This window comes from Thermobia domestica, chromosome 8 (assembly GCF_964235325.1).
Source record: "Thermobia domestica chromosome 8, izTheDome1.hap1.1, whole genome shotgun sequence".
Classification (NCBI taxonomy): Eukaryota; Metazoa; Arthropoda; class Insecta; order Zygentoma; family Lepismatidae; genus Thermobia; species Thermobia domestica.
In genome coordinates, this window is record NC_137461.1 from 136,831,292 (window position 1) to 136,845,953 (window position 14,662).

Here is a 14,662-nt window from a genome sequence, read left to right on the forward strand (position 1 = left end):
TTTCCTACACGAAAAATCTTAAAGACAATTATTACGTAGTTAATGTAATAGTGTATCGTTTTGATAAATATTTATGCTCTTTATTGTCTTTAAGTTATTCACTAAAATTAAAAAAAAAATAAATAAATAAATAAAAATAAAATGAAATGAGCATAGTATTAATATGAGTTCATCATCAACAGATGGCAGTACATTTTCATTATCTTTCCATTGTATTTTGTAGGGAGCGACAATATTCGCGAGAAAGTTCAATCAAGTTCAAGAAGAGATGGGTGTTAGAAGCTTCCCAAAATCAAATTGAATCAATAATTAGAAAACAATTCTTACACTTTTTTGATATCATTTCTTTCATTATTAAGAGAGTTTCACTATTTGAAGCGTGTTTTTGGAGAGTAAAAGGTGCTCTAGAGTGAACAAAACAAAATAATTAAAACGTCTTCTAACTATTATTTTCTAAGTATCTATTCAATTTATATTTGGATAGAGTTTGAATTTTTATCTTTAACTTTGAGTTATATTAGATATTGTAACTCGTTACAAAATATACTGGAAAAATAGGGGATTCGCGTTTCCATCAGTTGGCCATAATCGTGCCTTTACACTCACTTTAAGTAATATGAAAAAGTTTTCTGTAGCAACAGAATATTACTGAAATATTTATACTAGTTTAAATGCTATATATATAGAAAGCTGAAAATAAAGAATCATATCTAGAAGCGTTAACGTAATAAGTGGTAGGTTACCTACTTTTATTTTTTTCTAATCCAGTGTTTTACCTCAGTTATTTTCATCTTCATTCATGATTTCTTATGATAGAGCTAAAGATCCTAACTACTGAACATTGAGAAGGCAGTAAACGTTAAGTTTGAATTTTATTTTATATAAATAATGTTCTGTAAAATATCTAATCGCAATAGTTATACAATTGTTACTTATCTTATCTCCTAGTTGTGTTTGTATTTCTTTTTCTAAACAAAGGTGATATTTTTCAACATTTTAAAATTATAACGAAAAATTTACATGGGAATCTTGACATTTAAATGGAATGACTCTTAAACTAAATAAAGACTATTGAAAAAAGTCATACATTAATTGATATTTATTTTAAAAAAATACTATAATGCAACATTATTATTTATTTTCTAGGCATTCGAAGTAGACTCATCGACAAGAGCTAAAGACTTCTGCCAAAATATATCTCAGCGACTGAATCTTCGGTCGAGTGAGGGTTTCAGTTTATTTGTGAAAATCGCAGATAAAGTCATATCAGTGCCTGAGGGAGATTTCTTTTTCGACTTTGTTCGGCATCTTACAGATTGGATCAAGAAAGCTCGCCCGTCTAGAGATGGTATGCTATTGTACTTCTCCATTTGAAAGAATGGGAGATTTCAAGAATTCCTTAAAAACTAACTATCTAACATTATATTGAGTTCTAAAATTGCATAGATAGTATTGTGCTTCCTATAGTTTATTATTATTATTATTATTATTATTATTATTATTATTATTATTATTATTATTATTATTATTATTATTATTATTATTATTTCTGTACTTTACCTAGCTACCAAAGCCTTTATATTACTAATAAAGGCAGTTCATAAGTTAATTAACTAATATATTTTTGCTCAATTTAAATCAAATGAAGAAAGACAGCTAGACTAAACATGTAAATATGGTATTAAAATATGGTGTCACTTTTGTAAACTCGTTTTTAAGATAACGCAAAATTCGTACAGAAGTTAATAACTTTTAGTAGCTTATTGTTGAAGACATAATCAATTTCAACTGTCTGTTCTTGAAGAATAATGAACCTACTTCAGAATTTCATGTTTACTGAATATGAGATCTTGATCGTTATCAATTCCGACTTAGTCGCTGGAAGCCTGTTCACTCGCATATCTGTTTATGGAAATAAGTGTGTTGACCTATAAATTACAAGTGAGACCCCAGAGTATTCCGAAAATTACTTAATTCATTATTTTTAACGGTTCGTTGGTTAAATATGGTTGCATACTGATTACAGATGTGATTTTTTTATTTAAAATTGTAAAATTTAATAATGAATGTTAAATGTACATCTAAAAGCGCTTCATTTTTATTAATTTTCCGGTTTACGAAAATTTTTTTCGAAACTTATGATAGTCTGTGTCTGTGAACGTCCAAGATTAAAAACCTTTAGTCTAGAAGCTGCTAAAAATAAATATTAAATTTATGTACTGATATATAGACTGACAACGTAATTTTAGTGGATAATACAAGGAATTTTATTTCGTGAAACTTACAGTTAAGCCTCTCACTTGTATTTTCTCATCCGTTATTGCAGGTCTAGTTTACACCAGAACAGTTCTGGTATGCATGTACTACTTAGAAACTGTGCTCAATAATATGTAAAAGATACATGAACTACGTAGTTAAGGGTTAAAGGAATACAAACTCAGTCGTTCACATTTTAAATATATTGTGTAATGACTATTCAGGATAACGATAGTAATTCAAAATGTGAACAACTTAGTTTGTTCGTCATTTTGAATATATATATTTTTCGTCATTTTCCAGAAATGGTATTTCTTACTTTTTGCTCATTTATTTTCTATAGGTACTTCACCTCAATTTACATATCAAGTATTCTTTATGAAGAAGTTGTGGACGAACACAGTCCCAGGAAAAGACAGAAATGCGGATCTCATCTTTCATTTCCACCAAGAACTTCCCAAACTATTGAGAGGTAAGTGTTGATTTTAGGAATACAATATTTTTCCCTTTATTTGTTAAATAATCCAAGTTGATTTTATTTATTGGAAAGTGAAGTAATTTTAATTGCGAATTAAAGATTTGCAGAATATTTACATAAATTGATGAAAAATAATAAAGCGAGTTGTAAATCTTAATATGTAACTACCATTAAAAACAGCATTTTGCAGACACTACGTTGCAATTGACAACTCTTAAAATTAGTGCAATTTTGTCGATAAATAAATACATAAATAGTGTGTCCGTAGTTATTAAGATACTGTTTTATGTTTTCTTATACTGCTGTCTGGACTTTTTGATACCGAAATTTAGGCTGAAATATCAAAGGATACTGGAATAATACCCTATGAGTATTTTATTTTATTTATTTTTTTAAAGGATACCACAAATGCACTAAGGACGAAGCAGCTCGTTTGGCAGCTTTGGTATACAGAGTACGGTTCGGTGAAAGTAAGCAGGAATTGCAGGCAATCCCGTAAGTAAACAAAGCAATATAATTTATGCTGAAATTAATTTCTTGTAATTATATATTATAAATCGTGATGCTTCATATCATTTTAATAAATTTACTTAGGATTAAATGCTGTGCATCAAGAATTTTAACGGTAAACAGTATTTAAAGGTGAGAAAATACCATTCCATCATATTTTGAAAATTAGGATTTGTATTTATTCCTACAGATACAATTGAATCATGTAAGAGTACTATATTTCAAATACATCACTAGTTTGGCATTAGAATAATAGGAAGATACTACATGATATGTCTATTCTTGTGTAAATGTATGCTTACGTTTAAAATATTATCTTAATATATATTTTTTAGATTTTCATTTGTTTACAAAGGACTCATGTAGTATATCGTATACTTCATTATTACCATGGCAAACCACGATTGAAAATTCTGCTTCAGTATTGCTCATATTCCTATCCATATATATATATATATATATATATATATATATATATATATATATATATATATATATATATATATATATATATATATATATATATATATATATATATATATATATATATATATATATATATATATATATATACAGGCACGTAGCCAAGGGGGGGGGTCCGGACCCCCCCCTTCGAGACCAGAAATGAAAAAAAATTAGAAAGGATAAAACAAAATGAAATGACAAAAAGAAGGATCAGCGTTAAAAATTAAAAAGAAAACTACAGGAAGCTTTTGCTTACTCTTTCTTATGAGGAGATTTGTATTACTTGCAATATCATGGCGAGGTAAGCGAGGTAATCTGGAAGAGTCAGGGAATTTGAAATTTCAAGAAAAGTTATGGAATTTTCAGAATTCCTGCTACTTGTCAGGGAGATTTCAAGCTTTCGAAAGCATAAGTGCCGTTGTGTAACAGCGTGGACGTTTTTAATCATAACTTTTCATCATCGCATCCTTGCAGTATCAAACATGTTATTTCAAAAACAATTTTCTGTTGCTCCTTTAACCTGTCATTTGGAACCGACAGTAGTTGACGGAATAATAAAAACAAAAAAGAATATGTTGAAAGAAAGTTCGGTTAGCATTTGATTCAACAGAGAAAGGAACGCATATATTGTAAAACTAGTTGAATATACACATGCTTCGCACGTGGGCTGTATTTGAAAGTCAACGCCTGTGGGAGTATCACCATTGATCTCAGCGACCGCGAAAACTATGGATTTGATACTAATATCGGTCATTTTGGGCTATTTTTTACATGTCTCGGTATCCACCCCCGCTAACTCCCGGTCCGCATTCTTACAAGTCATCGCTAATGGAAGTGTCACCATTGATTTCAGCGACCGCGAAACTATGGATTTGAAACTAATATCGGTCATTTTGGATTACTTTTATATGTCTTGGTATCTCACCCCCCTCCTCCTGTGACTCCCGGCCCGGAGCCGAATAGCGTGAATTTGGAAGTTAATGCGATTAGAGTTTCACAATTGATTTCAGCGACCGCGAAAATATGAATTCGACACTAATAGCTCAAGTGATAGAGCGTTGGCTTCGCATTCAGGAGGTCGTGGCTTCGAATCCCGCTGCCTACCATCCTGACTGCGGGTTTCCAGGGTTTCCCTCGATCCTACCAGGCAAATGCCTGGATGGTACCTACTAAACAGGCCCTGGCCGATGCCTTCCCAAATTCTTTCCATTGTTAATGTTTAGGGATGCGCACGAGACGAGTCGAGACAGGATTTTCCTGGCAAAATTCGAGTCGAGCCACGGCTCTTCCAATACAGAAATATACATTTTTCGAGTCGAGACATCACTTTTACAGCACATTTTCGAGACGAGACAGAAACAAATCTTGTCTCGTGCGCATCTCTAATAATGTTGTTGGATATCCAATGTAAAATGGCCTCTGAGCCGTATTTGGTGATGGTTAAATAAATAAATAAATATCGGTCATTTTCTACTACTTTTACATGTCCCGGTAAATGCTTCCCTGAGACCCCCCTGGTTCGGATTTCGACAAAAACGTTTAACTCTGGTCTGGAGCCTGGACCAAGGTATTCGTGACTAAAATTTGGTAACTCTCGGTCAATTTGTCTGGTTCCCAAGCCGGCTCCAGTAAACACCCCCCCTGAGACCCCACTCTTTCGATTTAAAAAAAAAAACGCTTCGTCTTGATCTGGCGCCTGAGCCAAGGTATCCCTGACCAAAATTTGGTAACTCTCGGTTAACTCATCTGGTCTCCAGGCCGCATACAGACAGACAGACAGACAAACACACAAACAAACTCTTTATTTTATTTATATTAGAAGATAGTTTCCAAGACAGTATTCAGTATGTACTTTTTAGAATAATTGAGGTCATAACGAAAGAAAAATTGTTATATTTGAATAAACAGGAGAAGGAAGTTAATATTGCAAAATCTTTTTCAATACTTTTTCTATTATTTTGCTCGAAATTTCTTCATAGTTTGTTATTAAAATACTTGCCAACATATAGTCATTTTATTGTCCTAACAAAGCAATATATGTTAATAGTAAAATAGATTGATCGAGGTACTGGGCCTTCAGAATTTCATGTCACTCCTCCTCCCCGTTACGAAATCCTGGCTAAACGAACCAATATATGTTCCAGTAAAATAGTTTAGAGTGATCGAGACCCTTTTGTGATGACCACAGAAGTTCATGTCACGGACCCCCCCCTTCACGAAATCCTGGCTACGTGCCTGTATATATATATATATATATATATATACGTACTAAAACCCTACTAAAAACGCATGGAAATGACCAAGAATGAAGAATGAAACTTTATCCAGTAAATTTGAGAATATAATTCCATTTCTCATTCTTTTGTACACCTTTGCATGGCACCATGTAGTTTATTCGTACCTAAGATTTCCCATACTTTTGTAGAAGACATATAAAATGAAACAAGTACCATAACTTCCATTACGTTTTGTAAATCAATCGAATATAGTGTGCATAAACGTGATATTCTTCACTAGTCTGTGCCTCGAGAACATTTAAAGATAAGAGTGCTACAACAAAAGAGAGAAATTAGGTGTTGTGCAAAGCCTGAAATGATATACATAGAAGAAAAATCTAAGAATAGAAGAGAGGATCGAAAATATTAAGAATGATGCACGTTAAGGAGGGAGAATGGCACAGCTTACAAATCATAGAAGAGTGATTTATGAGAAAGACCGGGAATTCAAAATAGGGTGACTGGTAATTCGACTTATTCTTTAAAAAGGGCTATTGTGGAACTAATTTGGAACAAATTTGTTCCTATGAACCGAGGGTCGCAAATCGGTAGTTTCGGAATAATTTTGCAGTTTTAAGATTTACCGAATTACAGCCCAAAATTGCAAATTGTGAACAAACTACTCCACTCTAACCACTGAACAAGATTTGTGATTGCGACGTATTTTTCTAATAGCTGACGAAAGAAGTGCCACTGTAAAAAAAATTAAAAATATCAAATAAAATAAAATAAATAAATAAGACACTTGACTATAAATTACTAAAATAACTAAATCATTAAGTCATTTCATAAGGTTTCCATAAAGGTACAATAATTGCAAAGTAATCAAGCTTAATGAAACAATTCGAAAATACATCTACAAATTACAAAACTTGTTTGAATTGCCCCCTCCCCCCGCCCTGCTTGGGTATTCAATCAAGCAGCTTATGACGTTCTTTAGTCACTTTCATTCGCGTTGAGAGTGTGTCTTTTACGTGCTGACCAGCTGCTAAGATTCTTTCTTCAACTCTGCTATGGATTCTACCTGTGTGTGGTATGGGACATGTTTCATGTGAACACAAATGTAGAAGTCACAAAACCATAAATCTAGAGACTTCGCACCGGACATGGTGTGGCGCCATTTCGACCAGCCCATGTGATTGGATAATTGTTATCCAGCCACTGTTGCACACTTCGGTAAAAGTGGACTGTGTAGCCATCATGCTGGTAAACCATGTCTCTTCTTATAATTAGCGTTACATCCTCCAACATCATAGCCATTTTCTCTCTTAAAAACACGCCATTAATGATGCAATTTAAATTTTGCAGCAGAAAGAACAGTGTGTCTTTTATGTTCTTATGGGCTCCGATATTTTCGTAATAGCTGATGAATGAAATAGTACTACTTAAAAAAAAAAAAAAGCCTTGCGCGTAACTGGTTTCATAGATTTAACACCATAGATTCTACATTTGGAAGTACATGAAGAATCTAGTGTACTGCGTACCGGTAGCATCCGTAGAAGAGAGGGGATCTTGGCAACCGCTCTGTACATAAAGACACATTCTGATCTCGACTGACAGTGCCTGGTGTGTATCGTTGGTTGCGTGCTTCTATACGCAATCATGGGGCATTTTGAACAAGGTTTGTAATTTGCAAGTAGTTACCTTGCAGTTCTTTTTTCAGTTATTTCTCTACACTGACAAACTTGGGAGTCATTTTAGAATTGGTACGCCAAATGTGATTTTTTTTTCCCTATTCGCTTTGATATGAAGAAGTTTATAAAAAATAATACCTCGAGTAGTAGAAAATGGATCGATCTGGGCCATAAGAGAACAACTCAGGAGCCCCTGGGAAATTTAGCACCTTACACCGTGAACCCACGGTCTTTTACGACCTCCATTTTAGGGGTGAATTTGTTCCCTTTTATGAGCACTTTTTACGGGGTGTACTCGTTCTCTTTTACGAGCACTTTTTAAGGGGTGAACTCGTTCCCTTTTATGAGCATATTTTCCAACCCATACGAACATCACACAGCAGAGCAGGTAACACATAAGACTCGTTCCCTTTTATGAACACTTTTTCAGGGGTGAACTCGTTCTCTTTTATGAGCACATTTTAAGGGTGAACTCGTTTCCTTTTATGAGCATATTTTCCAACCCCTATTTTAATTACGAACACACAGCAGAGCAGATAACACATAAGAGTACGTAACATAACAAGGGTGAACTCGTTCTCTTTTATGAGCATATTTTCCAACCCCTATTTTAACATAGCAGAAATTACGAACACATAGAAGAGCAGATAACACATAAGAGTACCTAACATAACAAGGGTGTATTCATTCTCTTTTATGAGCATATTTTCCAACCCCTATTCTGAACATAGCAGAAATTACACTGAGACTATGAACACACAGCAGAGCAGAAGACTATGTAACATAGAAGAGCTAATACAAGAGTATGGCTTATTTTCCAACCCCTATTTTAACATAGCAGAAATTACGCTGAGACTATGAACATACAGCAGAGCATAAGAGTACGTAACATAACAAGGGTGTACTCGTTCTCTTTTATGAGCATATTTTCCAACCCTTATTTTAACATAGCATAAGACTACGAACACATAGCAGAGGTGTATTCGTTTTCAACCCCTTAGCATAAGAACGAACACATAGCAGAGCAGATAATAAACACAACAACCTCCATTTTAGGGGTGTATTCATTCCCTTTTATGAGCATATTTTCCAACCCCCTATTATAACATAGTACAGATTACATAGCAGATCTAATACGGCTTATTTTCCAACCCTTATTTTACCATAACAGAGACTACGAAACATAGCGGACATAGCACAGGAGGTGTATTCATTTTCTCCACCCCTAATTGAACATAGCAGAAATTACACTGAGACTACGAACACACAGCAGACCAGAGAATACATTTTAAGGGGTGTACTCGTTCTCTTTTATGATTACTTTTTCAACCCCTATTTTACCATAGCAGAAATTACATAAGATTTTTTTTCAACCCCTATTTTAAGACAATGAATACCTATGTAACATAGCGATTCGATACGCTCTTTGAACCGATTTGGATGAAACTCGGCATATGGGGGTTTTCGACCATGCTTAGTACGAATATTATACTTATTTTTACCTGGGTCCTATAGTTTATGTGGCATACGCCCTTTCTATGACAATTTTAACCGATTTGGGTGAAACTCGGTATGTAGGGGTTTTCGGACATGCTGATTACAAATATCATACCTATTTTTATCTGGGTCTGATAGTTTATGTGGGATACGCCCTTTGTATGACACTTAAAACCTAATAACTCAAAAACGAAGCAACGTATTGAAGTGCTGTTTCCACATTTAGTAATTGGTCATCAAATACTACAAGTTCCAAAATAATGATCATCGAGGTCAAAGGTCAAAGTACTTAAAACCTAATAACTCGAAAATGGATCCACATATTGAGGTGCTGTTTCCACATTTAGTAATTGGTCATCAAATACTACAAGTTCCAAAATAATGATCATCGAGGTCAAAGGTCAAAGTACTTAAAACCTAATAACTCGAAAATGGATCCACATATTGAGGTAACGTTTCCTCATTTAGTAAATTTGTGTGATCTATTCAATTTTGTACAAAGTAGAAAAAAAGTGAAGAAGGAATAAATTTGAGTGGCTTATTTACTTTTGTATTAATGAGAAAGAAATCAAAGGAGCACAATTTTAACTAGCGCAGAATTTCTGTACCTTTTTGGGCTATTCAAATGGATTAACAAGAAAGAAAGCAAAGATATGCCGTATTAACTAGCTATGTATTATTTAAGCAAAACGAAGGGCTAAATTTGAGAAAGCGAACATGGACCGTTTTACTCAAATTTGGATGGAGTATTTATCTTTGTATGAACCAGAAAAAAAATGAAGATGATCCGTTTTAACTAGTTCAATATTTCTGTACAATTTTGTACTACCCAAATAAACGAAATTTTATTTTTGTACCAATCAGGAGAAAAGCAAAGATATACCATTTTAACTATTTAAACAAACGAAAAGATAAATTTGAATGACCTATTCAATTTTGTACCAACGAGAAATGCTATTTTGTACTACTCAAATAAACAAAACAAAAAAAAAAAAAAAAAAAAACGAAGAAGGTTCATTTTAACTAACTCAGACTTTTATACCATTTTGTACTACTCCAATAAACGAAGGAATACCAGCCAGAAAAAAAAGAAGTGAAGATTAGGTGGATTATTTTCTTTTGTACCAACTAGAAAAGAGAAGAAGAGCTACTTTAACTAGCTCATTATGTACTGTTTAAACAAACGAAAATTGACCATTATGTAACTTTTGAACTACTGAAATGTTCTATTTTTGTATCAATCAGAAAAACCCGAAGAAGGATCATTTTAACAAGTTCATAATTTCGATGTTCTACTTTTTATACCAACGAGAAAAAAAATGAACTAGATGAATATACGAAATAATAAATTTAAGTGGCCTATTCAATTTTGTACCAATGAGAAATGGCATTTTAACTGGCTCAGAAAAAGGCGAAGAAGGACTATTATATATAATTTTACTACTCAAATAAACAATGGAGTATTTAGTTTTGTACCACCGAGAAAAAAAGAAATTGCACCATTTTGGAGTATTCAAATAAACAAAGGACTTATAATTTGTGTCAACTCTAAAATCAGTTAAACGAAGTAATGCATTTGAGTGAGCTATTTAATTTGAAAAACCGAAGTTGAGTATTTTATACCATTTTGTATTATTTCAACAAACAAAGGAATAAGCAAAAAAGGATCATTTTATATCATTTTAAACTAGTCTAATAAACGAAGGCATAAATATGAGTGAGCTATTTAATTTTGTAGCTGAGTATTTTCACGAAAGAACAAAATTGTACTAATCAGAAAAAGCGAAGAAGACCCATTTTAACTAACTGAGAATTTCTGTACCTTTTTGTACTATTTAAACAAACGATGGGATAAATTTGAGTGACCTGTTTTTTGTAATAACCAGAAAAATCGAAGAAGGTCCAATTTAGCTAACTCAGAATTTATATACCTTTATACTAGCCCAATGAACGAAAGAACAAATTTGGGTGTTCTACTTTTTTATACCAAACAAAGAAGAACCATTTTGTACTACTCAAATAAACGAAAGAAAAAGCGAAAAAAGACCTTTTTAACTAGCGCAGAATTTCTATAACGCAAAAATTAATTTGGATGGAGTAACAAGAAAGAAAGCAAAGATATGCCATATTAACTATTTAAATAAACGAAGGGATAAATTTAAGTGATCTATTCCATTTTGTACCAAGGAGAAATGCCATTTTTATTTAGCTTAGAATTTCTAGTGCATGTTGTATTATTTAAACAAAACGAAGGGCTAAATTTGAGAAAGCGAACATGAACCATTTTACTCAAATTTGGATGGAGTATTTATCTTTGTATGAACCAGAAAAAAGTGAAGAAGAACCATTTTAACTAACTCAGATCTTTATACCATTTTGTACTACTTTTTGTACCAATCAGAAGAAAATCAAAGAAGGGTCATTTTAACTAGCCAAGCAGAAAAAAAGGAAAGAATTAACACTTTGTACTAATCAAGTAAACAAAGGTATAAATTTGTACTAACCAGAAAAGGAGAAGAAGGATCAGCATTCTATACTTTTTGTGCCATTTATTGGGGTGTCCTATTTCCTTTTGTACCAACGAGAACCATTTTTAACTGGCTTAGAATTTTATGCCTTTTTGTAAAATTTGTAACAAACCAAAAAAAGCAAGGAAATACCATTTTTAAATAGCTCAGCATGTTACAGCTTTTTGTGTTTTTGGTCTACCCAATTTCTTGACCATGTTGTACTATTTAAACAAACAAAGGAATAAATTTGTGTGACCTATTCACTTTTGTAACAATCAGAAAAACGAAAGAATACATTTTGAGTGGCTTAAGCAAAGAAGGTCAATTTATATCTTTTTGTGCTATTAAATTTGAGTGACCTATTCAATTTTATACCAAGTAGAAAAAATTTTGTTTGCAATAAAAAAAACAAAGAAGGTTTATTTTATGTACATTTTGTACTACTCAAATTCTACTTTCTGTACCAACCAGAGAAAAACAAAGAAAGACCATATTCTGCTACTCAAACAAACGAAGGAATACATTTGTGTGACCTATTCACTTTTATAGCAAGCCCCTTTTAGTTTTATACCAACCATGAAGGTCCATTATAACAAGCTCGGTATTTTTATACCAGTTTGTATTACTCTATTTCATTTTTGTAACAATCAGAAGAAAACAGCTCAGAATTTTATACATATTGAAACATATTATTAAACACGGAGAATGCATAGAATGTTTTTATTGTAGATATATAAAATTATTTAATTGATTGGTTTTTGCTGAAGAGCAGAAAAATGACTAGCATAGAAATTGTTTATGTTTCAACTAGAGAAAAAGAAATTCAGCGTGAAAACGAAAAACCTATACTGTTAATTCACCCGTCTGACCCCGATTTGCCAGATGAATTACGTGATAAAGTGAGAATCATATATCCAACACAGGAATTAGAAGATGCGTATTATTTTAGACGGTATAATAGATATAATGATGAAATACTCCCAAAAAGTGATGATGACAGTATTTCAAATATTACCTGTTTTAAACTGGAAGCTAATGAGTGCGAGTGTACTAGTGAAAGTATTAGTGATACATGTGTTATACAATTATTTAATGAGTATACACCAAATTCAGTATTATTATGTGAAGCATGTTCTAAACATAATGAAAATGAAAAAGATCACAACTGTTTGCTGGAGTATGATTACGAATTATTACAAAAGGTGTGGACGATCTTAATTAAACGTGAAATGAGAGAGAAAATCTATAAACTTTATTTAAAGAAGCATTTTAAAGGTTGTAATATTAAGAACACTTATACTTTGGAGAAAAAAATTAATCTGGTATATGAATACATTACAGAGTGTGATTATTATATCAACAAAATAGAAGAAATGTTTTTAGAGAAAGATAAACAATTATTTAATTCTGTAAATGAACACTGAGCCCACTGTAGCATATGCATTTGATTGTGTAAGAATAGAACTTGAACTGTTAACTATATTATTTTATAAATGGATCAATTTGTAGTATTGTAATATTACAAACATTGGACTCTGGCAACTGAATTGTCAGTGAGAGTCAATTTAAATTGTTCTCTGGATGACACAAAAATATACAAAATGTAACACCACAAAGGTATAAAATTCTGAGCTGTTTTCTTCTGATTGTTACAACAATGAAATAGAGTAATACAAAATGGTATAAAAATACCGAGCTTGTTATAATGGACCTTCATGGTTGGTATAAAACTAAAAGGGGTCTTTTTCTGCTTGCTATAAAAGTGAATAGGTCACACAAATTTATTCCTTCGTTTGTTTGAGTAGCAGAATATGGTCTTTCTTTGTTTTTCTCTGGTTGGTACAGAAAGTAGACCTTCTCCGCTTTTTTAATTGCAAACAAAATTTTTTCTACTTGGTACAAAATTGAATAGGTCACTCAAATTTAATAGCACAAAAAGATATAAATTGACCTTCTTTGCTTAAGCCACTCAAATTTATTCTTTCCTTTTTCTGATTGTTACAAAAGTGAATAGGTCACACAAATTTATTCCTTTGTTTGTTTAAATAGTACAACATGGTCAAGAAATTGGGTAGACCAAAAACACAAAAAGCTGTAACATGCTGAGCTATTTAAAAATGGCATTTCCTTGCTTTTTTTGGTTTGTTACAAATTTTACAAAAAGGCATAAAATTCTAAGCCAGTTAAAAATGGTTCTCGTTGGTACAAAAGGAAATAGGACACCCCAATAAATGGCACAAAAAGTATAGAATGCTGATCCTTCTTCTCCTTTTCTGGTTAGTACAAATTTATACCTTTGTTTACTTGATTAGTACAAAGTGTTAATTCTTTCCTTTTTTTCTGCTTGGCTAGTTAAAATGACCCTTCTTTGATTTTCTTCTGATTGGTACAAAAAGTAGTACAAAATGGTATAAAGATCTGAGTTAGTTAAAATGGTTCTTCTTCACTTTTTTTGTTTATTTGATTAGTACAAAATGGCATTTCTCGTTGATATAAAATTGAATAGGTCATTCAAATTTATCTTTTCGTTTGTTTAAATAGTTAAAATGGCATATCTTTGCTTTTCTTCTGATTGGTACAAAAATAAAATAGACCACTGAAATTTATTATTTGAATAGAACAAAAAGGTATAAAATGACCCTTCTTTGATTTTCTTGTGATTGGTACAAAAATAATATTTCGTTTATTTGGGTAGTACAAAATTGTACAGAAATATTGAACTAGTTAAAACGGACCTTCTTCATTTTTTTCTGGTTCATACAAAGATAAATACTCCATCCAAATTTGAGTAAAATGGTCCATGTTCGCTTTCTCAAATTTAGCCTTTCGTTTTGCTTAAATAATACAATATGACATATAATTCTCAGCTAGTTAATATGGCATATCTTTGCTTTCTTTCTTGTTAATACAAAAGTAAATAAGCCACTCAAATTTATTCCTTCTTCACTTTTTTCTGCTTTGTACAAAATTGAATAGATCACACAAATTTACTAAATGAGGAAACGTTATCTCAATATGTTGTTTCATTTATGAGAC

The 14,662-nt window shown here is 32.2% G+C and overlaps 1 protein-coding gene across 2 annotated transcripts in view; it reads left to right on the top strand.

The window, feature by feature from the left end:
* The window catches only part of ck (unconventional myosin-VIIa ck), a 234,346-nt gene that overhangs the window by 206,962 nt on the left and 12,722 nt on the right, over positions 1–14,662 (top strand). For both annotated transcript variants that reach the window (XM_081769036.1, XM_081769038.1), the window contains exons 35-37: positions 1,147–1,348; positions 2,600–2,728; positions 3,133–3,229. In XM_081769036.1, the coding sequence (XP_081625162.1) occupies positions 1,147–1,348; positions 2,600–2,728; positions 3,133–3,229 (428 nt within the window). The remainder of the gene's footprint in view (positions 1–1,146; positions 1,349–2,599; positions 2,729–3,132; positions 3,230–14,662) is intronic.